Genomic DNA, 24540 nt, shown 5'->3' with positions numbered 1-24540 from the left:
AGTTAGTCCCGTTTAGGACTTTCCCCCTTCTGTAAAAAAAAAAAAAAGAGTCCGGCATTCTTGTCTATGGACACAAATGCTGGACTCGGGAGCGCGCCCGCAAGGTAACCCTCCCGGGAGAGCGCTTCTCCTAGGGGGTTATCTGATGCAGGTAGGAGCCGTGAGAGCCGCTAAGGGACCCCAGAAATGGACGATTGGGGCCACACTGTGCAAAACGAGCTGTGCAGTGGAGGTAAGTATGATATGTTTGTTATTTTAAAAAAATAGCCTTTACAATCACATTTTTCAGGCGGTGGTGGAGCGGCTCCTCCACCACCCCTGCCTTTTGGAATCAATGGGCATCACTGCCAGAGCGCCTGCAAAGTGCTTCGGAGCAGTGCTTTGCGGGCACTATTAACCCTTTATTCGGCCACTAGCGGGGGTTAAAAGTGCCCGCTAGCGGGCGAAAAGCGCTGCTATTACATCGGCGAAGCGCCGCTAAAATTAGTGGCGCTTTACCGCTAACGCCCCACCCCAGTGTGAAACTAGCCTAAATGTTTTTATAGGTTCAGTGTAGTTGGGCATCTCTGAAATAATTATGGCTTATTTAAAAAGGTAGTGAAAAGTTCTGGGCAAATACAGATTTAGGGCCGGTCACACTAGATGCGGTGCAAATTCACAGTGAATTCGCTGCAAATCTGCACCGCATCAAAATCGCAACCTATTCATGCGAACTGATGGCGGGGTCTATGTTAAGTTAACGACACCCCGCAATCAGTTTGCAAAACGCAGCACGATTTGCAGAATCAGATTGCATGGTTGTGAAAGCAATTGCAATCTGATTCCCGTGCGGACAAAAAAACGATCCTGTTAGAGTTTGGTCCAAATGCGATGCAAAATCAGCCATACAGTTTGTATTCGCATCGCACAGACATCGCATGTGATCTGCACAATGTGGTACAAATCACATGCGATGTCTGGCATTGCACTAGTGTGAACCGGCCCCTAAAGTGTAACTAAGGGCAGAACTTTTTTTTTCTGTTTTGGATAGAGTGGAGAGGGATTAGAACACCTGTCAGGTTGTTGTCTGCCATATTAGGGAGATTCACCCCTTCCTGTTTACCATTATCATTGAAATTAAAAGTACAAGAAAATCACAAATTTTGGGTTGTCCCCAGAAAAGTAATAGAGGGAAAATCTTCTAATGGGGACACTAGTTCTGGGGCCCTGGGGGTCCCCAAGGAATTCCCTTAATTAGCAGGGCTTTCTTCTCACTTCCTGAAATCTCCCCAATGGGACAGAGATGGCAAGAATAAACATTATGTGGATTAAAACCTGCTTTACTCTATCCAAAATGGGGGGGGGGGGGGGGGGAATTTTGCTTATAATTCTATGTGTTACTAAACCCTCAACAGTAAAATCAGTCTGTATATGCAGTAAAGCATGCTTGTTATACTCACTGTGGAACCTAAAGAATTAATCCTCTGCGTTGTGTAAAAAGGCTGTTTGATCCCATCTTCTCTAAACCTCCCCTTCTTCCACTGTCCCCAATATATTTCCTGATAATACAGAGCCAGGGGACAGGCTGCACATGCTCAGTTTGGTGTGTATTGCTAGAGAGTTTTTTTTTTTTTCTTGGGAGGTATTTAGTAGTTTATATTAACTAAAATAATTGAATTTTCATGTTTTGTGTACTTTGGGAGACTAGATATAGTGAATGCAGGGTCCTGGGTTTAGTAACACTTTAAGCTGAGATTTGATACGAAAGATCAACAAACAGATTGTGTTGATAAATGTTGTTGCTGTGGTGGGGCCAGGCTAAGATTGCCTTTATACCTTTGAGGATGTTGGTTCATGCACACACAATCCAACCACCTTGAGGATGGGTTGTTATCATCAGAGCAGTGTAGAATACCTTGTTAATGTGTAAGTAATTGCAGTTTGCTCTATCTTATTACATAAGTCTGTGATTATTGTATATGCATACACACATCAGCACTTCACTGCATGCTTATATTTTTATAGACTATTAATAATTATGCCCACTTTTCTTCTGTTTTCAGATCCATGTGATCTACATTCCAATACAAAGCAGAGCTGAAGGAACCACCCGGAGAAACGGTGTCTTGGGGGTGGCTGCCCCATGCACATCAATGGTACAATGGCCAGTCCGCACAAGCCCTTGAGTTGGTCATCTTCTCCCAATCTTATTGTTGACACTATAAGGGAAGATAAAGATTACACGTTGGGGTTTGGTGATCCAGCTACTACAAGTCACCTTCAGCCTCCAGAAAACCAAGAAAAGTGTGATAACCTAGAAAATGCCAGTAGCCCAGTGACTGCCGCTGTCCTAACCTCCATCAGTGAGGACTCAAGAGACCAGTTTGAAAACAGTGTTCTACAGTTGAGGGACCAAGATGAAGCAGAGAATACTGCACCTCAGGGCACCAGTCACTCAGGAGATGGAGGCAGTAATAGCGGCCCTGAAGATTTCAAGATACATTTCAGCCGTTCAGGAAGTAACAATGGTGGCTTTTTAGAAGGACTTTTTGGCTGCCTCCGACCTGTATGGAATATGATTGGCAAGGCTTATTCTACAGATTATAAGCTGCAACAGCAAGGTAAGAAATCTATTGACATATAGGGGCAGATTTACTAAAACTGGAGAGTTCAAAATCTGGGGCAGCTCTGCGTGGCAACCAATCAGCATCTAACTTCAGCTTGTTCAGTTAAGCTTTGACAAAAAATCCTGGAAGCTGATTGGTTACTATGCACAGCTGCACCAGATTTTGCACTCTCCAGTTGTAGTAAATCACACCCATTGTACTTTCATCATAAAATTACTGTCCTGTTTACCCTGAACATTACTAACTTGTATATAGTATGACTAACTTTATCACTTTCAAGTTCCTATAAAAAGCGAAAGGTATACAGAGATTGATCTTACATAATGTTTGACATTGAGCAACAAATAAATTACCGCTGAGGTTTTGTAGTTCTAGTTCCTGCTAGAAGATTAGGTGGTTACATTTTGGACTTTGCTGGTTCTTTATTGATATTTGAAGAAAGGAGAAGGAAAAAAAAAAAGATACAATATAGAAGCTCCTGAAATTAAAATGGAGACAGACAGGCCTCATTTACATGGGTGCTGAGACCATTAGGGCCAGTTCACACCATACAAAAACGCATGAAAAATGGGTTATATGTTTATTAATGGCATAGTTCAAACCACTGCTTGCAGTTCCAGTGTGTGCCAGTTCCATAAAAAAAGTAGAACATGCTGCATTTTTTATGCACTGGACTGTACTGGAACGCTGTAAAAAGCATCAAAAACGCACTGGAACGCACCAAAAATGCACTCAAACACACATGTCCTTATTTAAGGTTAAGAAAGAAGAGGGGGAAAAATGCACTGGACTGCATCAAAAATGAACCAAAAACGCATCAAAAACATCCTGGAACGCATCAAAAATGCGCATGCAGAAAAGCATCTGAAACACATCCAGACTGCTTTTCTATGGTGAACTGGTCCATAGTCCATGAGTGGGCTGTGTGTTTTTTTGGCTTGGACTGCCAGGTTCAGGCGGCCCACACCTATGCAGGTTGCAGTTTTCATATTCCAGGTGCATTTTGCGTTTTTCAATACACGTTTTTTATGCATTGAAATCTATGGAACCAAAAACCAGAAAAAAGTCCCTGGCCCTTTCCATACACACTCAGTGTTACATCTAAAGCTGACCATGCAAAGCTTGAATTTTGGCTGATGCCTGCTGAATTGGACAGAATTCAAGCTGTGGCGCAGCAAAAGTGGAATTCAAAATTGAAATAGCTGAACAGTAGATACAGTCAGTGTTTGAGTATTCAATCAGCTGCGGATCCTGAGGCTACCTGAATAAAGCCCCGCACACACGGGCAGAATGTTGGGAGACATTTGCCGGTACAAAAAATATTGCCTACATTCTGCCCATGTGTATGTTGGTCTGTCTGACAGAAACCGGCCGTTTGGCTGAGTTCTGTCGGACGTGCATGCTGGAAAACCAACAGCCGGCTGACTCCCGATCAGTGCTCTCAGCCAATGGTAGAGAGCACTGATCAGAGTGTTCTGGCGGGGGGCATTCCCCTGTCAGAACACAACAGCTCAGCAGGGCAGATGGCTGGACTAATCTCGCATGGTTAATACAGCGGCTTCCGACCAAAGCTGTTAGTTTTGTTTTTTTAGCAACCCGTGGGCATGAAGTGATTAGACATGTTGTCTGATTGCTGTTGGTTCCGCAGAAATAACCTGATGCTGAATGCCTCTCTACATCTCGCCATAGGCCTAAAGGTAGTCTTCTTTATGGGTCCCCATAGACATCTGAGAGCATTTGCACACCGTGCACAATTTGACTGCCCCGAATTGCTTGTTTTCCACCCCAGGAGCAGGGCTTTGGGAACCGTAGACATGGGATCATTGCTTGATCTGGCCAGTGAGCGGCTGGATCTGGAAAGTCACACCTCTGGGTGATTTCATGCATAACAGTTTTAAGAAACACAGGATTTCAAGCTGAAAGCTTGTTCACATGAATGTTTTTTCTTATAAAATAATAAAGCATGGCCTCTCATAGCTCACACCCACATGGGTGGGGCAATTCACATATATGAACAATACAAAGATTACCCACCACTAGGGTTGCCACCTCATCCCTTTAAACCTGAACACACATGAATTACACAGGTTCTGAGGCTAATTTAATGCAGATAAAGCACCAAGTGAGTTTAATTACCACCTTAATCAGCCACAGAACCTGTGTAATTAATACGTGTTCAGTTTTAAAGGGATGAGGCGGCAACCCTACCCACCACTCAATTTAGCTACCCAGCACTAAAAACCTAATTTCTGACATTTAGGTTAGGAATTTTGGCGTACACATGTAGAAGGTACCTCTCCATGCTGATTGAATCCACGGGAGAGAGCTGCCTGCTAGCAGCTGTTTGGGCTTTTTCCCTCCACCTTCCGCTCCTCTCACACACACAGACACACAGAACTGTTTACTTTGTAGCCTCCTTATTGGAAGAGACTGAGAGCCAATCATCAGGGAACAGCAGCAAAGAACTGTGGAATATGAAGTCCTAGCACAAGGCAGCCTGACTGATTGTGTAAGGGGGCAGGACAGCAAATCCCAGGCTGCACTGTAGAGAGTCAAGAGGATTGTGGGAGAGACTAAAAGCACAGGGCGGACCAGGCCGAGAGGCCTTGTTTCCTGGATCCCATTGGGAGAGCAACCCTCTGTTCCTGTGTGAGGGGAATGTGGCCTACCAAGGGGCACACAGGCTGCAGCTCCAGCCCAGAGGAACAGAAGCCGCATGCTTCCAGAAGGACGCTCCGCAGCAGCGTTGGCCGATTCAACGGGTCAGAGACTGAAAGCCATAGCGACACATCTGCAGCCAGGAGAATCGGTTGATCGCTCTTTGGAGGACTGCTGAATGCGTACAGGATTGGTGAGGGGGCTTTGCCCAGGAATCTTATTGCCTTCCATAAAACACCAAACCTGAATACTGTGCACAGACATCTGTTATCCGGATCACGTAGAGGAGTGCTATATCACAGCACCAGCTACTTTACATTCCTTCTCATCTCCCTGTTACATCGAGGCACCCTTGTCCACAGAGCTCTTACATGCTGGTGAAGAGAACACAAAGCTTTGCTTCTAGAACATTATTGTTGTTGCTCTTAAAGGGGACATGCCAATGGTGTTTGTATTACTTCATTGTGTGTGTATTGGAGGTACTATAGGCCTAGGGTTACCCTTTAGCCATAGTATTCTACATCAATCAATAGCTTGTTTCGGGAGTCCATTTAATCTGTGTATTTTGTTATTATTCTTTTAGGCTGCTTTCACACTGAGGCTCTTTACAGGCGCTATAGTGCTAAAAATAGTGCCTGCTTGGCGCCTGTAAAGAGCCTCTCCTCTCACTCCAGTGTGAAAGCCAGAGTGCTTTCACAGTGGAGCGGTGCGCTTGAAGGACGGTAAAAAAGTCCTGCGAGCAGCATCTTTGCAGCACTGTAGGAGCGGTGTATATACCGCTCCTAAAGCGCCCCTGCGCATTGAAATCAATGGGCAGTGCCGGCAAAGCGGTTCTATACCTTTTTTTAAAAGCGCCCCGCTAGCGGCCGAATAGCGCCACTAAAACAGTGGTAAAGCGCTGCTAAAAAATAGCGCCAACGCCCCCAACGCCCCAGTGTGAAAGTAGCCTTATTGTTGCATAGTGTTATTGACTGTGTTGAGAACTGTTTCAACCAAGTCCTGGCTACTTATACAGGACTTGGCTGACTAATATTACTTTTTACCTTTCTCTGGTCCAAGTAAACTTGAGAGAGAAGAACTGAGTTTGTGTGTTATTACTGGGTTATTCCATTAATCACATTGCTAGGTGTGCCAGAGGGGCTGGGACAGTTCTTTGGGTTTGAGAGGCAGAGTAACGGACTGAACAAACAAAAGCAGCTCCTTGGGGGGTATCGCTATACACATTTGCAGATAATTATGAAGCAACACCACCACATCAAGGTGTCATCCTACTTTATTATGTAAGCATATAAACTAGGTCATATTTAGCAGTGAATAAATTGTGAACCCTGATTTGTCATGTGTTTTATCATGTGTTTTTTGTCGTGTTTTTTTAAATGTACCTTTTTTCTTTACAGAAACCAATTATTGTTCTAGGAGTAATCTTTCTTTAAAAAATTATTCATATGGGGAATCTGCCACAAGTCTGGCATTATCTCATAAGTAGCCTACAGCAAAAGCATAGTGCAGCTCTACTAAACAGACAGCAGATCCTGCATATGTAATAAACAAATGTTTCTTATGTACATAAATGGCTACAAACTATTGGCTGATAGAAGGGTTTATTGAATAGGAATACTCACAGTGAGAATGACATTAAAGTGGACCTATCCCTAAAATCTAGTTTGGCTCTCTAATGATGGCCATAGGGCCATTTCACACTGATCAGTTTCTGATTGTTTTTTCAGTTAAAAGAATTAGAAGAAAAATGGATGATAAATGCATCCTTTTAAATCCTATGGAACTCTTAACACTGGTCAGTTGCATTTTAGTTGCGTTTTTGGCTGTTGCACACTGCTGTTGTAAAAACACAGAATCTTCTGCTTTTTTAAAAATGAAAAATTGATCAGTGCGAAAGGGCCCTAACATGCACCAAAAATGCAGCAAGCATGACTTTTAAAAACGCAACTGACCGGTGTGAAGAGTTCCATAGGATTTAAAGGGATGCATTATTCTTTTTTACAATGGAGCAGTGTGAAAGCAGCTAAAAACACAACTGAAACACAACCGACCAGTGTGAAGAGTTCCATAAGATTTAAAGGGATGCAATTTTTCATGCATTTTTCTTCTGCTTTTTTTTTTTTAACTCAAAAACTGATCAGTGTAAAAGGACCCATACAAAGAATGATTTCCTCAACAATCATAATATCAATTTACTGGATAAACTGTAGAGATCCTGCACTTGTTCAAATAGCATAACTTTACTACTCCTGGAAGCTGCTTTAACCACAACCGTGTATCCACTGTTAACTAAAAGTTGACAGTTATTGACCAAAACAAAAATAAAATAAAATAAGGTGCTGCGCTACCCAGAAATCAACAGTGTTGTGCATATGTAACACTATAAGAACAAAAAAAGGAACTTTCTTTTAAACAAATGTCCATTCAGTGTTAAAAAATATATACTCATTTATCATATTATGTCCATCGTGAAAAAAGTCCTTCAACCATATCTTTATGCAGAAAATGTTGTAATCAAAAGTGTCACTGGTTGTTCAGTGCTTCTTCCGCCAAATTACAGTTTCTTCTCCAAAAGGGATGAACTACAAAACACCTCCCAAAATGACCTTGTGCTCCCACCCAAACTATGCACTCACTGGAATCCAATGACCCTCTTCGCTCAATAACACAGGGGGGCCTGGGCAGCAGGGGGAAATGTATGGTGCACAGGGAGGGTGATCAGTGTGGCAGGGGGGCAATTACTGAAACCAATGCCCTGTATGGTTCTCTTTACAGCAGCTGAAAGCCAACAGGTGGGAGAGGAGAAGAAGCCAACTTTCAGCTGCTGCAGAAAGAGCCATACAGGGGATTGGTTCCAGTAATTGCCTCCCTGCTGTACTAAGCACCCTCCCTGCCCACATCCGATTGCCCTCATCTGATTCACCCTACTTCCTTGGTCTCACTGCTGGCCCAGGCCCTGTACAATGTCGGTGCTATATAAGTACCTGTAATAAATAAGCTGATTATGCTTATACAACTATAATATAATTATATCTTCAGTATAAAAATTAGACTAACATTATCTCTTGTTGAAGTAAATAACATCAAGAACACAATTTTTCAATTTAATGCAAACCTGCCTGCTTTGTAATAGTTCAGAACAGGCTGCAGCAGTGCAGTGCATCAGTACCTGTGCATACTTTTCATTGGCCACTCCAGCACTGGTAATGTCCCTAATGCCCAACCTCCATCAGAACACTGTGTGATTATGTTGAAGGCTGGCCTGCTGCATTGCATACATTCCTATAAACTCATTACATAAATCCCCTAAACCAACGCTAAAACTGAATGCTTAACATATGAGGAGGAACTGAACTGTGGAATCTGTGCCGAAAAAAAAGTGTCAGGCAAACAACAAAAAAAAACAGTTTTTCTCTTTTTACAGATTTACAGTGCTTTAGCGCTGTGCAGGCAGCCCTCTTCTTAGAAGCAGGGCTTTGCTTTCTCGTGTTAAAGCTTCCAGCCAGGAGAACAACAAGCAAATTAGTAGTGACCTCACCAAATCTTACTCCATAACTCCCAAGACTAGCAGTCAGAGGCAGTAATGTCTTAGACCTCAAGCAGCAGGTATACAGATATGCTGTGGGCACAGAAGTACCTAGGCACACTCACATAATAGGGAGCATTCTGATTTTTCTTTAGGAGGAATTCTAGAGAAAAGGTACATTATTCATGGTAGTGTTAAACTGCAGGTAAAGTGATGGTAAACCTTGTCTTTTTTTTTAATAATAAACGTCATACTTACCTGCTTTGTGCAGTCGTTTTGCTCAAAGCAGCCCTGAACCTCCTCTTCTGGGATTCCACCGTTAGCACTCCTGGCTCCCCCTCTTTGGCGAGTGCCACCATAGGAGGCAGCTTCCTATGGGGGCATTTGTGCAGGCTCGATCCCGAGCTTCCCTGCCTGTGTCCAGACACAGACAGCGCTGCTCGCCCACACCCCCCAACTCCCTTGTCACAGGATTTGGTTAACAGCAACAGAAACTAATGGCTCCCACTCCTGCCTCTGTGCCCTGTAAGGAGAGGGAGAGCTGAGAGAGCCACTGCTCTCAGGCACAGCCCTGGATCGAGTTCAGGCTCAGGTAGGTATTTAGGGGGGCTGGGGGAGAATGCATTTAGGTAAAAAACCTTCTGCGTTTAGAGCCAATGTAACATTTCTAGATGTTTCCCTAACAAAGCAAATGTTTGCTGTTTGAGTTCAGGTCAACTTTAAATTAATTTTATTATATAATCCTAGCCCTCTCTCGCATTCAACCAGTAACTGAGCTGTTGAAATGATACTACTAAAAGTATTGATGCCCAGTCCTAACCGTGCTACGCAGTGGCAAAACTTTGATTCATTTTAATATGGCTGTGATCAATATTTTGTGAAGGTCCTTTCTATTACATTAGCTTAATGGTTATATTATAGCATTTTCATACATATCATATGTTTGTGTACAAAAATAAAACAGCAATCCAGTCTTGGGACACATAATATCTTGTGAAGAAGGCCCATAGCATCATTGTACCACACACTGTTGTATTTTCTCTTGTTGGAGAGATGCAGTTCAGTTTGTGTGTCTTGCTGGATCCTGCAGAGCAGATGGCTGACCCCCTCCCCTTTCACTGACTATTGTCTGCAGCAGCAGGACACCGATTATAGTTCTTATTGTCTGCTATTGAGCGAGGAGTCTGTGTGTCAGCCTGTGACCATGTCACATAGTCATGTGGAGGGCAAGGCTGGGGTTGAAAGGTGGGAGCAGGGTCTAGGAGAACACAAAGCTGATAATATCTGTTACTGTCAATGCCTTTCTGCTTGCAGTCAGTATTGTGGGAGCAGTTTGTATATAATTTGTATATAAAAAGAGAGTTTGTTTTGCTTAAGGCATATATCAGATCTTGCAACACTGGCGGGAGAATAGTAGCATAAAAAATGCGCCTAGAGCCGCATTTTGATAATGTATTTATGCACATCAATCGTTTGGGCGTTCATTCCATTGGACAGAATATTAATTTACTCTGGCCACTGAAATGAATGAACTCTCATGCGCTTAATATGTCTAGTATTTAGGTGCGTTTAGACACATTTAGGCGCGTTTGATGGTTTTTTGATGAAACGCTCCTCTCCTGTCAGATGTCCTCAATAGCAGCATTTTTGATGCCCATTGTGCATGAGGCCTAAAGTGTACTCAATGCCAAATATAGTCTAGTGTATATATACCGCCAAAGTTACACCACCACCATCACTACCATCACCATGTAGGAAGAGGTTAAAGTGGTAGTAAACTCTCCATTTGTATTTTAACCTACAGGTAAGCTTAAAATAAAGCTTACAGGTAGGTTAAATGAATATTTCCGAAACGTTCACTGCTTAAGAGGTATTCTAATAGTAAGCAGCAGCTGGTGATGTCACCAGCGCATGTGCTCTGAAGGAACGGCATACTCGTGCTATTTCTTCAGAGCCCTGCCATTCCTTCAGAGCCCTGTGCCATGGCTGTGACTCCCATACGCATGCGCAGGAGTGACGTAATCGCGGCTCGGCCATTTAAGCAGCCGCAGCACACTAACCCGGAAGGAAGACTGGGTGAAGATGGAAGCCTCTGTAGCGGTGACAGCACGCTGCTGGAGGGCTTAGTTTCTAGGTAAATATTTCATAATGTGCTCATTGCTGACCTTTAAAGAATTCATTGTTTGACTGTTATGTGAACTACCGCAATAAAATTGAGTTAGACTGAGTATATGGCTTTTTCAAGTGTCTGGAGTGAATCCTTAATACCCATGCTGTCGTGAAGTGGGAGAGTGCCTTGTTAAGCCAATGCTAGACTATGCATTTCTTGAGGAACACACATGGAGAACTAAGATCTCGGTGAACCAACATGGTGCAGACCTGGTTGGGCTAGGGGGTGGTGGAGGATAGGGGAGTGAGGGCTCTATCCTGCAACAACATGAAGATGTCTGCCGTGAAGCAAGAATTCTCCCCAGCTAGAAGAGTGTCACTGCTACAGGGGACCAAGAGTTTGGTGAGTGGGTGTACAGGGCACTCCATGTTTCTGACACACCATATGTGCGGGACAGTGGGGTTTAGAGAGGGCTGTGGACTGTGTGAGAGCTGTGACCTAGACCTTAGTCTGACCTGATCCAGGCAAGTTCCAGAGGAGAGTATGTGGGCGACTCAGTCACACGTTCATGGCCCACCCACAACCATCACCATCACTGGTCTAAATCATTTGGTGGAGTAGGGATTATGGTGTGGGGTAGTTTTTCAGGGGTTGGGCTTGGCCACTTAATTTCAGTGAAGAGAACTCTTAAGCGTCAGCATACCAATACATTTTGGATAATTTCATGCTCCCAACTTTGTGGGAACCGTTTGGGGATAACCCCTTCCTGTTGCAACATAACTGCGCACCAGTGAACAAAGCAAAGTCCATAAAGACATGGATGTTTGGGGTGGAGGAACCTGACTGGCCTGCACAGACTTCTGACCTCAACCCAATAAAACACCTTTGGGATGAATTAGAGTGCAGATTGCGAGCCAGTCCTTCTCTCCAACATCACAGCCAGACCTCACAAATGCACTTCTGGAAGAATGGTCAAACATTCCCATACACACACCTTGTGGACAGCCTTCCCAAACGAGTTGAAGCTGTTATAGCTGCAAAGGGTGGGCCAAGTCAATATTGAACCCGATGGACTAAGACTGGGATGCCATTAAAATTCATGTGCCTGTAAAAGCAGGCGTCCCAATACTTTTGGTAATACAGTGTATGTAGTTTGTTTCTTTCCTCAGTGTTTAATGCACGAGAGAATGAGGGTGCATTTTTTTTTTTTTAATCATAGGCTTCATTCCCTGTGATTTCCACTTTGTAAGACTGGTGGCCACTATACCCTCTATTGCCCTAGCCACCAGTCTTGTAACTTCCCCGCTGTAGTTCCCAGCAAGTAGGGACGTAACTACGTTTCTGCTCACTGAAGTGGGGGAATCCAAGAGTCTCAGACTCCAGGTCTGAACTGCCCATTGCTGATGCGTCTTCCAATTACAGGCCTTCTCAGCCCAAGCCACACACACACACACGACTGCCGCAGCCTTCATTTCCATAGGCATTGCGGGAAATATAGTGTGGTTTCTCATGTGACATGTAGACAAACAGAAAGTCCTCCTGTTGGGACCCGGAAATAGCTCAGAGGGTTTTGATCGCTTCACTGGGGCGGAAAATCCTCTATTACATGAATTTTCATTACCACTTTCTCAGCGATCTAGTAGAGCCTTAGGTGAGGGATCTGGAAATGCAAAGATAGCAGTATACTGGAGTTCTTCCTTAAGTTACATTTGTATAGAGCAAGGAAGAGTTATAACCCCTGCCTTTTGTTTTTTGCTATCTGTGTCCCATTGGGGAGACTTCACTTCATGTCTCATAACCAAGGAAATCCCTGTGAGGGAATCTCTGATTGTCACCAGAACTAGTGTCCCCATTAGAAGATTTCCCCTCTATTACTGTTCTGGAGACAACCGAAAATTTGGGATTTTCTTTTACCTTCACCTTCAGTAATAACGATAAATATAACAGGGTGAATCTCCCTAACTGGGGTACTGAAAACCAGGGCCGGTGCTACCACTAGGCAAACTAGGCAGCTGCCTAGAGCGCCCAGCTGCTGGTTTCCCTACTCTGTCTCTTATGTAGGTTTTCGGTGCGGTGGTGACTGTATGCAGGGGATGCCTTTGTGTCTGCTACATGGAACTAACTCAGGCGTTAGCCACCCCGTCTGTAAGTAAGTAGTGTCAGAGGTGCAGTGCAGCATGGGAGGGCTGTGTCCGAAGGAACAGAAACACACATTCCCTACACGCCGCCGCCTCTATGATCAGTGACCTGTCTGTCTCTCCCTCTCTGAGTCTCTGCCCCTGCCCATACATTATTCCTATACTGAGTCATGTGACCACCTGACCCGCCCCCCGCCATGTCACCACCTTTCGTAGAGGCTGCTCTGCCTCCTGCCCTGTCCTGTACAGTGGCAGCAAGTTCTATAGCCTAATCAGATTGGAGTAGTGGGCGCTTTGGGGCAAGGTCGTCGGATGCATGTAGAGTCCCGGTGAGTGAAGAACACTGACCACTGTATTAGGAATTAGGTAGGTCAGTGCAGTGGTCAGGTAGGTTAGTGTAGGGATCAGGTAAGTCAGGTAGGTCAGTGTAGTGGTCAGGTAGGCTAGTGTAGTGGGCAGGTAAGTCAGTGTAGGTCACTGTAGGGGTCAATGTAGGTGTCAGGTAGGTCAGTGTAGGGGTCAGTTAGGTTAGTGTAGGGGTCAGGTAGGTCAGCGTAGGTAGGCCAGTGTAGGGGTCAGGTAGGTCACATGGGCAGGGCAAAGGGGGTGGAGTCACGGGCGGAGCGGCAAAATGAAGTTTTGCCTAGGGCGTCAAATATCCTTGCACCAGCCCTGCTGACAGCAATAGAAATCTCTCTCCAAAACGAAAAAAGTTATGGTGTAACAAATCAACATTATGGGGTAGCAAAGCGTACTGGAGTAATATAGATATTGATTTTCATGTCCTAATTGATACAACTATTGGTGTGTATATATAAACTATATTAGCTGTAGAAGTGGAAAGCCACATGGGGTCAGGAACTCTCAACATGCTACCTTGTCTGGACACTGCAGATACTGTAACTAATAAAAATGGCCAAATACAGAAGGATTTATACTCTTATTTTTAAATTTAATCTTATCACTGACAAGTAAAGCAAATTACAGTATATTACTAAGAACTGCTGTATGTCCAATTGCTGTTTGCTTGGCAAACTATTCCCTTTAAAATCCCTAAAGTAAAGCTGGCAATACACATGTAGGTTTCACTTGTTCAGACCCCCCAGGCTGAGGGAAAAAAAACAGAAAGGATCCTCCATCCAGTTTACAGCGATAGAGGACTCCCGGTTGCTGCCTGCTCCAGCTGCTGCTGAATACTGGAACAGTGCCTGCATTTGATTGTTGGTCGAAAATTTGTGTACCACCACCTTTGACAAAAGTCAATTAAAAAAGACATACTGGGGTTGAGTTACTAAAACTTGAGAGTGCAAAATCTGGTGCAGCTGTGCCTTGTAGTCAGCTTGTTCAATTAAATTTGACAAAAAACCTGGAAGCTGATTGGTTTCTATGCAGAGCTGGACAAGATGTTACACTCTCCGGTTTTAGTTAATCAACCCCACTGACTTTTGTCCAGTGGAGGGATGCTGACAGGACTACCCACAGCTTGAATTTCGACAGATTCAGCAGGAATTGGCTGAAATTTGAACCATCTTTGGCCACAGTTAGCTGTAGAAATAAGTATGAGTTTTCCCAAGCCAGCTCCATCTTGAAGACAGGTGACCTTATCTGTAAAATATTTAGCTTTAAATTAGCCAAACGACTTAAATTTTGTCCAATTCTTGCTCATTAATCTGAAATTAAAGCCATGGGTGGCCCTGTTGGCACCACCTGGCTCGACTAACTTGAATTGAAAAATGGAAGGAACTGGGTGGAAAATTGTTGGCCAAACAGTAAATGCATCCAATCGGTATTCAAGCAACTGTGGGTGTTGCAGTTGCTTGAATACAATTGCCGGCAGTGGAGATTCAGCGTGGATGGAGAAGACTATTAGATTTCTCTTGTTTAGCCTGGAGGCTGAATGATTGGAGCTACACATTATATGTTGGGATTTCAAACAGCAGTAATCCCTTAGTTAGAGTCAGTTTGCTTTTGGCTAGGGACTGCAACAAAAATCAAACATGATATATAGAAGAAAATAGAACATAATATATATCTGACAATCGTGTGATTTCAGAAATGGATTCGGAGACCCCTTGTGGGCTCCTGACCTAGAAATAATACATCTTTTCTATATACAACAATCATTTATTTTTTATAACCTGAAAATATATAATCTGCTACTTTAGATGGATGATGGATCCTCTTTTTGTAATTTTATTCAGAAAGCGATTGTCTGCACTATTTATGTATGTGAGTATACATAGTATACACATTATAATTAGATATTTGAGGAAATGGTTCAGGTATGAATTCTTATTTCTAATTTGACTATAGCTTCTGTTCTAGAGATGGGCAGAATCATAAAGGGGAGAGTGGAGCTGTGTTGTGGGAAAGATTGGTTAGTAAGTTGGAGGATATTTTGAGTCATGACTAAGGACTAATGTCCGAAACGCGTAGGCTGTTTTATAGCTTTGTACATGCATTTAATAAAGAAATACTATTTTGGATGATATCCTGAGTGCCGACCATTCCTTTCCTTTATTCTGGTATGTTGGAGGTGTCAGCAGCCTCCAGGTCTGAGCACCGGGCGGAGCTTTTATGTGGAAAGGTTGCAGCGCCTATACACCTGTTTTACATGGATATTTTGAAGAGACCCTGTCACTCGGGATGAGCTCGATGTTCGGGTTGAACATAAGTTCGACTCGAACATCGGGTGTTCTCCCATTCGCCGAACAGCGAAGATTATGGGGTGTTCGTGGAAAATTTGAGTGCCACGGAATGCCCCATAATCCACTGCAAGATCACAGTGCATTGTTGTATGATGATTGGCCAAAGCATGCAACTGACATGCATGCTTTGGCCAATCACAGCGCACTCTGCTGAGAGAGCCATAATTGGTCAAGGGCAGGATGCCCCTGAACAGCAGTAAATCATAAAGTGGAACTTAACCCATGTTTCAGAAAACAGTTAAATTCCTGGAATTCTGGATTGCTAACTGTCACATTTGTTTGCGTCCTCAACCAAATTGTCAAACCATCCAATGACTGGTGTCATAGCTGATCACAAGCATAGCACCATGGCAATTGCAGACCAAACAGAAGCCGCCTCCTTGGCTGTAAAGGATAAGAGAGTTTAATTCCCCTTTAAGGCTGTCAGCAGATCGTCCTCTACAAATTCGGCAGTGCCTAAAAATCGAGAGCAACCGAGAGGAGGGTGTAATACTGGATTTTAAACAGTATAGACTTTTTTTTTTCAATGTTTTACATAACTATACCTGCAAAAGTGGCCAGCCTGAAGTGATCTAGCGGGACTTAAAGCGGAGTTCCACCCAATTTTGAGAGGTAGTCTTAAACGAAAGACCACCTCTCCACCCCTTGTTTTTGGATATTTTAATATTTTTTTCTTACTTTCTATCATACCTTTTGGGAAGTACTAAGCGTACTTCCGATCCAGCTGGGCCGTGGCCGAGGACGTGACATCCTCTTCTGCGTCGAGCCTCCCGTTGTCTTCTGGGACATGTGTGTGTGTCCCAGAAGACAAGCTGGCCATTCACAAAGTGCCGTGCGACTCGTGCATGCGCAGTTGGAAACCGGCAGTGAAGCCGCAAGGCTCCACTGCCGGTTTCCCTTAGTTGGAATGGCGGCGCCTGCCCCCGATCCAAAGGATGGATCGGCCTTGGGGGCCCGACATCACGGGCTCCCTGGACAGGTAAGTGTCCTTATTAAAAGTCAGCAGCTACAGTGTTTGCAGCTGCTGACTTTAAAAAAATATATATTTTTCCGGCTGGAACACCGCTTTAAAGTTATTGTAAAGTCTCATTTTTTTTCTATTAAAATAACAAACGTTATATTTGCCTTCTCTGTGCAGTGGACTTGCACAGAGCAGCCCAGATCCTCTTCTTCTTGGGTGCCTCTTTTGTGCTCCTGGTTCCTCCCTCCTGTTGATTGCCCCCACAGCAAGCAGCTTGCTATGGGGACACCTGAGCCGAGCTGCAGCTCCGTGTCTCCATTCAAACACAGAACCACGCTTAGGCCCCGCCCCTCTCTTTCCTCATTTGCTGACTGAGTTTGACAGCAGCGGGAGCCAATGGCACTGTTGCTGTGTCTCAGCTTATCAGGAGAGAGAGGAATGACCAAGCCATTTGTGGACATCGCTGAATAGAGATGGGGCTCAGGTAATTATTAGGGGGGGCTGGGGGGGGCGGCTGCACACAGAAGGTTTTTTATCTTAAAGTGATTGTAAAGTCTAGTTTTTTTTTTTTTTTTTTAAATAACAAACATGTTATACTTACCTCCTCTGTGCAGTTGGTTTTGCGCAGAGCAGCCCGGATCCTCCTCTTCTCGAGTCCCTCTTTGCTGCTCCTGGCCCCTCCCTCCTATCGAGTGCCTCCACAGTCGGCAGCTTTCTATGAGGGCACTGGAGTTAAGTCACAGCTCCGTATGTCCATTCAGCACAGAGCCCGCCCCAACCCCTCTCTCCCCTGATTGGTTGACTGACTTTGACAGCCGTGGGAGCCAATGGCGCAGCTGCTGTGTCTCAGCCAATCGGGAGGAGTGTCCCGGACGGCTTATACATTGGTAGACATTGCTGGAGAGAGATGGGGCTCAAGTAAGTAATTAGGGGCGTGCTGGGGTGGCTGCTACACACAAGTTTTTTTTTTATCTTAATGCATAGAATGCATTAAGATAAAAAACTTCTGCCTTTACAAACCCTCTTAATTTTCTGACTAAAGTTTCACTTTAAGTAAATGTGCTGAGTCTTCTGGGACTGCTGACATCACATCCAAGATGGTGGCGCCCAACAGCAGTCTTCAGACTTTTGGATGTCTATACAAGGGAAGCATAAATATCATAAATAACAACTATAATGTTATGGGAAAAATTGTTGTTGAAATGAATAGTCTGGTGATATGGTCTCTATAAACTAAAATCCTTGGAGAAAGCGGGGATATGGCGGTGGAGTTAGCAATGCCAGTAAGGAGGTGATTAAGGCTACTTGTTCTCTGAAAAGATAAAATGTGGTGGTAAAAATATAAAGTGCAAGGCAGCAAATATAAAAAAAAAGCATTCCAAACAAAGTTAATGAACTGCAGTTGCTCATAATTGACCAAGATTATGATGTAGTAGATATAACAGAATCCTGGCTTGATGACAGCAGTGCCTGAATAATGAATTTGGAAAGATACAGTTTAGTTAGGAAGGATAGAAAAAAAATGTAGAGGGTTTGTCTCTTCTTAAAATATTCTGTTAGATCAGTTTTGAATGAAGACATCTCTGAAGACATTGACAGCGTGAATTCTGTATGAGTAATACACGTGGTGAAAGTACAGCTCTAATGTACTCATAGGGTTTGATGTAAGCCACCCCGCATAAATAATACAGCTAAAGTTCAAATACTGCTACAGCTGTAAAAGACAGCAGACAGAAATGGGGTCCTTATTATGGGTGAGGACAGTCAGTAGTTCTCATAAAATGACAGATTTTTTTATCTTACAAGACAACTACCTTATCCAAGTGTATGAACAAACTAGAGGACAGAATGTTATGCATTTGATCATTTCCAAAGATTAGATGCCATATGTGGTGGGCCAGGAAACTTTGGGCAAGAGGGACTACAAAATAATATGTTAATTGTGTCACTATTAAGTAAAATATTAAACATAGGTACTACAAATACCATGCTCTGTACATGGCCCAGAACAATTAGGAAAAATGTATATTATGCTATTTTTTTTAGTCCCTTGTTTTTACTGAGAAATTGTCCATTGATCCTGCCAATTCCTTGTTCAGAAAATGATTTTCAGAGACTGGGCCTGGCAGCTTTGCCATCTCATTAGGCAAGCATCGTGACATGGTACATTGGATGCTTCCTCAGATGCTCATGCATTGCCATGCAGGAGAAACAGTGCCAAGCATGAAGCAGCCCCTCGCATTCTTCCAGCCTTACCAGTGAGCCAAAAGTAGGTGCCCACCAGCCACAGTGGAAGAGGGATGAGCTGATGGTTTGTGGTCACATGACCGCATACGTGGCACTAATATTAGGGGTTTTGGACAATTTTAATAAAATCCATGCAGGATCACCACAGTTGACTCAGTTTAGCTCATTATTAAGCCTTCCGTCTCAACTCATATTATGGTTCTCTTCAAAAAACATCAGGCTATATGTGAACATGGCTAATCCATAGACATCTCTTGTAATATTGTTGTCATAATCATTCTTATCATGTAAGCATGATTGACATTAGGCTGAAGTCTCTCTTGAACTTTTTGTCACTATTCAGTAAACTTGCTTGTGTTGTGCATTGTTTACCTACTACCGGTATGTGCTACCTACTGATGATGGTACATTATTTTACCACATTCTGTGAGGTAAATTTAAAATCCTTTTGTAAATGAAAATCCATGCAGGAAATGTCTGTTCAATGTGGGAGGTATGATTTGAATACTGGGTGTATGTAGCCTTTTAATCTACTTTAATTGTGTAGATTGCAAGTCTGTGCAAATCCATTTACCAAAAGAAATAGGAATGTTTAAAAGAGATGTAAATACTGTCCCTCATAATATTCTCATACAAATTTGAAGGGACAATATATGTACATGGGTAATAAAATACAGGACAGATAACAAAGGGTGGTAACCAACAAAACCAACTCCAAGTTTTCTAACGTGCACAGTGGTATTCCAGGAGGATCAACGTTGGGTCTAGCTTTTAAATCTGTTTTATCAGTTACCTGATGAGTTCAATAACAATATGGGGTGGTGGTGCGATGTTGGTCTATTTTGAGTCAGGTGGACCCACATCCCAAAATTCAGGGAGAAATGGAAATTTTATCCTCTTACGGGACTTTAAAGGGGACACCTACTCATGAGTAATAGAGTATAATAAAGAGTGTAATAGATGTAGGTATGATTGCAAAAGTTTAGGTGTTTATTGGGGTAAGGATTCGGGTAAATTAGGGGTACAATAGATGAGGCATAAGGTACAGGATACAAGTTACAAACATGGAAACATGGCAATACAGCATGCAAAAGATCCACAATCATGGGACTCCAGGTGTGTATGGAGCACACACCCAGAGAGTACCCAACGCGTTTCGAGATAAACGCTTCTTCAGGGGTGTCTGATAGGGATCAGCAAGCACAGAGGTATGTCATATTATGTTGCTTGGAGGGCATGTATTGCTGCATTGTATCCAAAGAAGCACTCAAAAGAAAGGGGGGGTTGGTTTTTGGGGGGATAAAAAGACACATCACTGGTGTGATTTGATGAGTTCAATAGAGAGCAAAGTTGGCATTGTTCTTTATTATAAAATGTTTCATGTATTATCATTATGGCATAAAATGTTTAAATGGTACCAAAGACATTTAATGTTGATGAGTGCAAGGTTATGTACCTAGGTCATGCTGAGTAGCTTTCCAAACAAGAAATGGAATGCAGCTGGGTCAAACAGACAAGTAGAAGGACTAGGATTTGTTAGCAGTAAACAAATCAGTAACACGCAATGCCAATTGGCAGCCCCAAAAGCAAATGACATTGTTGGATAAAAAGGAGATAAAAACACTTGATACAAGTATAGGATTGTCACTCTGTCTTGAGTATGGAGTACAGTTTTCCACACCACACTGTGAGAAGGTGAGGTTACAAGGCAGGAGACCAACAAATCAGTGGCTTGGAGATCCCACTTATACAGAGAGGTTAGAAAGTTTGGCTTATATCATTTGGAAAAACAGCCAACTGAGAGGTGATCAAAAAAAATGTAAGAATTTTAACAAGGTGAATTTAAAGTTTTGGTAGATTCACCTTTTAAAACCCAGGACAAGGAACCATTGGTTGTTTACAAATGAAAATAAGATTTTACCGCCAGTATAGGAAATAATCTTTAGGGTAAAATTGATTAAGGTTGCCAAATCTAACATGCAAAAATAAAAGCTGTCCCTGTAAAAGCAAAGGTAAATACTTCTCCAGTCACCTGCACTGCCGATGGCACTCTAATGCAGAGAAACTGGCCCCAAAAGTCTTCTTCAGAAACTGACACTTCTGGGAGTGTAAATTTCCTGGTTTCCCAACTGTTCTCCATGCCTCCTCAGTAGGAGGTAACACTGTGTGCTGATCACCCACATGTAAATAATATTGATAAAGTGTTGATTATGTTATTTATTTTATTAATAAAAGATATATACATTTTTTAATTTTAATTTTAGTAAGTTGTTTTTATGCATATCTATAGTAGCATATATACAGTAAGTACACATGGGTAGCCAAATTTGTATCTGCAGTGCACATCATTTTGATAGTGTGATAGTTTTGTTACTCTGATTTTGTCTAGGAAATAGTTACATACAGTCAGGTCCATAAATATTGGGACATCGACACAATTCTAACCTATTTGGCTCCATACACCACCGCAATGGATTTGAAATGAAACGAACAAGATGTGTTTTAACTGCAGACTTTCAGCTTTAATTTGAGGGTATTTACATCCAAATCAGGTGAGCGGTGTAGGAACTACAACAGTTTGTACATGTGCCTCCCACTTTTTAAGGGACCAAAAGTAATGGGACAATTGCCTGCTCAGCTGTTCCATGGCCAGGTGTATTCCCTCATTATCCAATTTACAAGGAGCAGATAAAAGGTCCAGAGTTCATTTCAAGTGTGCTATTTGCATTTGGAATCTGTTGCTGTCAACTCTGAATATGAGATCCAAAGAGCTGTCACTATCAGTGAAGCAAGCCATCATTAGGCTGAAAAATTCGGATTCAGGTCATTTATGGACCTGACTGTAGTTGGCGAGGTTGAAAAAAGACACTAGTCCATCTAGTTCAACCAACAAGAACGCACGCGCGTTCGACTGATCACAGCGCCGGGTGACCGTCTAGTTGAGAGATTGCGCATCCGTGTGCCCTGATGCGCGTTAGCGCGACCTTGCCTGTGCTGGTTCACTAACCTTGCGGGATTGCGCATAGGGATGCGCCTATTTCCCTGACACAACTCCATCACCGCTGCTCTCTCTTCTTGGTCTCACAGGCTCCATAGGCTCCTGCTGCTGTCAGTCAGTAAGTGGGGGGTGTGGCTTACCAACACCGTGTGCGTCTATGGATGCACCCACTTGGGAGTGCGCCCACACAGGTGCAGCCGTAGCACTTGCTCATGGGGGCGCTCACAAGAAAGAGGAGCGCTGGAGGGGGACTAAAAAAGAGAAGGCAAGCCACCGCTCTGTGCAATATCTTTGCACAGAGCAGGTAAGTATAACATCATTCTTATTTTAATAAAAAATAAGATTGAGCATTACTTTCATGTCTGTACCCAGTGATAATGTCACAGGTAGTGACACATCCACCAGGCCTTGGACAAGTTTGAGAACCCAGAGACAGTCATATGACTGCGCAATAGTGCTGCAAATAAATGTATTTTGGGGACGATGCTTGCACTTTTGCCAACACAGACTTATTGCCATATAATTAGAGTATGCGCTACTTGTTAAAGAAAATTAGGCTTCAAATCCACTTAGTAAAATATCTCTCTGACCACACTCTAGAACACCATTCTGTATATTGAACAAAAGATCTTCCATGCAGAAGCCTAGAACTGACATATTTTGGTTGTAAAAATGCCTAAAAGACCTTGTTACATTTATGTTATAGTTATCATTATTTGTTCCCTAATATGGTTCTTTTTTGCCCTCAGATACTTGGGAGGTCCCATTTGAGGAGATTTCGGAGCTGCAGTGGCTGGGTAGTGGGGCACAAGGAGCCGTTTTCCTGGGGAAATTCCGAGGAGAAGAAGTGGCCATCAAGAAAGTGAGAGAGCAGAAAGAAACTGACATTAAACACCTAAGAAAATTAAAGCACCCCAACGTAATTGCGTTCAAGTAGGTATCATAGTTGCTGCTCATTACATGAATCACTGACATTCTTTTTTAAACCTGTAAATGAATCATCAGTAATATTTATTCCTTTAGGTCTAATGTTCCACTTGTCATATTCTACCTAAGAGAAAAAGAAAAACCTTGGCTTGAGGGTACAAGCAGTTTATTAACTTGATCAACTAAAGAGCACAGCAGTTTTCTGTTTAAAGCAGAACTGTAGCCCAGCATTTTTCCCTTAGACCCCTTTCACACTGAGGTGCTTTACAGGTGCTACAGCGCTAAAAATAGCACCTGCATAGCGCCTGTAAAGAGCCCCTCCTGTCTCTCCAGTGTGAAAGCCTGAGGGCTTTCACACTGGAGCAGTGCGCTGGCAGGACGCTTAAAAATGTCCTGCAAGCAGCATCTTTGGAGCGGTGAAGGCCATTGAACTGAATGGGCACCGCTGCCGAACTGCCGGCAAAGCGCAGCGGGTCGTTTTAACCCTTTTTCGGCCACTAGTGGGGTTAAAACCGCCCCGCTAGCGGCCAAATACCCTCGCAAAAACGACGACGCCCCAGTGTGAAAGGGGCCTTAGAAAGAAGAAAGAATTGGCTGCACATCCAGAACTTCTGATTGCCTTTTATTTTCTTTCACAAAGATAACACCAAAGACACCAAACTGTGGTCACGTTGACGCGTTTCACACATACATCTTGTGCTTAATCATTGGTAATGAATTAGGCGTGAGGTTTTATATGTGAAACGTGTCTACGTGACCACAGTTTGGTGTCTTTGGTGTTATCTTTGTGAAACAAAATAAAAGGCAATCGGAAGTTCTGGATGTGCAGCCAATTCTTTCTTCTTTCCAAGTTTCCGACAGAGGCGGGCCAGGACTAGCACTCTGTAAGATACTCCCATCAGCCTTATCTTTATACACCTGGAGCAGCGGTTCTTTTTCTTGTATGAAAGGGGCCTTAGACTTTATTGCTGGCTGTGTACCCTTTAAGGAGATTTATCCTCATCATTTATCATATTGACTATTGCCTCAAGGACAGAAAGTGAGAGTAAATCCAAAATGTTACTGTTGTCACTATGTTTAGATAACAGCTGGTAAAGTTTTTTGATGTTCTCATGCCTCTGGAACAGGAGGAAAAAGTAAATGTCCCTTACGGGGTCACAACAATAGTTCTGAAGTGATTCTTCCCCCTGTCCTACATTACATGTGTTTTGTAGTTCCTTTGTGAAAATCCCTTTTCATGAGGTTCCTCTCTTTCTTAGCAGATTGCTGCCCCCTCTGCTCTGACTGGAGGAGTTTGTGGTAGAACACCATGTCTCTGAATCATAACATCAGGGCTGTTGTCTATGGATTTTAGTGGGAGCTTGTAGCATGAGTGGACACAAGCAATAATAGCTCTGTTCATTCTTGGTAAGAGAGACAATATGGGACCACTATATCTCTTGGAAAGTAAACTGAAGTTAAGTTAAGCTAGCCATAGATGGATCGGAATTCAGCCGGTTCAGCAAGGACTGGCTGAATTTTGATTGATGTGTGGCTGCTCCTGGTCGATCGGGCTTGTTGCAAAATTTTTCTCAATCATCAGCTGCAGCTACTGATCAGTGTATTCTGAGTCCCCACTGTCGGAGTAAAATGTCTCAACGAAGAGGATTCCTCCATCGATC

The 24540-nt window shown here is 43.2% G+C and overlaps 1 protein-coding gene across 4 annotated transcripts in view; it reads left to right on the top strand.

Annotated features, from left to right (window-relative positions):
* Positions 1-24540, top strand: part of MAP3K13 (mitogen-activated protein kinase kinase kinase 13) — a 223040-nt gene that overhangs the window by 133820 nt on the left and 64680 nt on the right. For all 4 annotated transcript variants that reach the window (XM_073633441.1, XM_073633438.1, XM_073633440.1 and 1 more), the window contains 2 exons: positions 2043-2600; positions 22702-22885. In XM_073633441.1, the coding sequence (XP_073489542.1) occupies positions 2123-2600; positions 22702-22885 (662 nt within the window). In that variant the 5' untranslated portion in view covers positions 2043-2122. The remainder of the gene's footprint in view (positions 1-2042; positions 2601-22701; positions 22886-24540) is intronic.

Source organism: Aquarana catesbeiana, linkage group LG06 (genome assembly GCF_042186555.1).
Source record: "Aquarana catesbeiana isolate 2022-GZ linkage group LG06, ASM4218655v1, whole genome shotgun sequence".
Lineage (NCBI taxonomy): Eukaryota > Metazoa > Chordata > Amphibia > Anura > Ranidae > Aquarana > Aquarana catesbeiana.
Note: the sequence above shows the minus strand (reverse complement) of the source record. Positions and strands in the feature narration are given on the sequence as shown.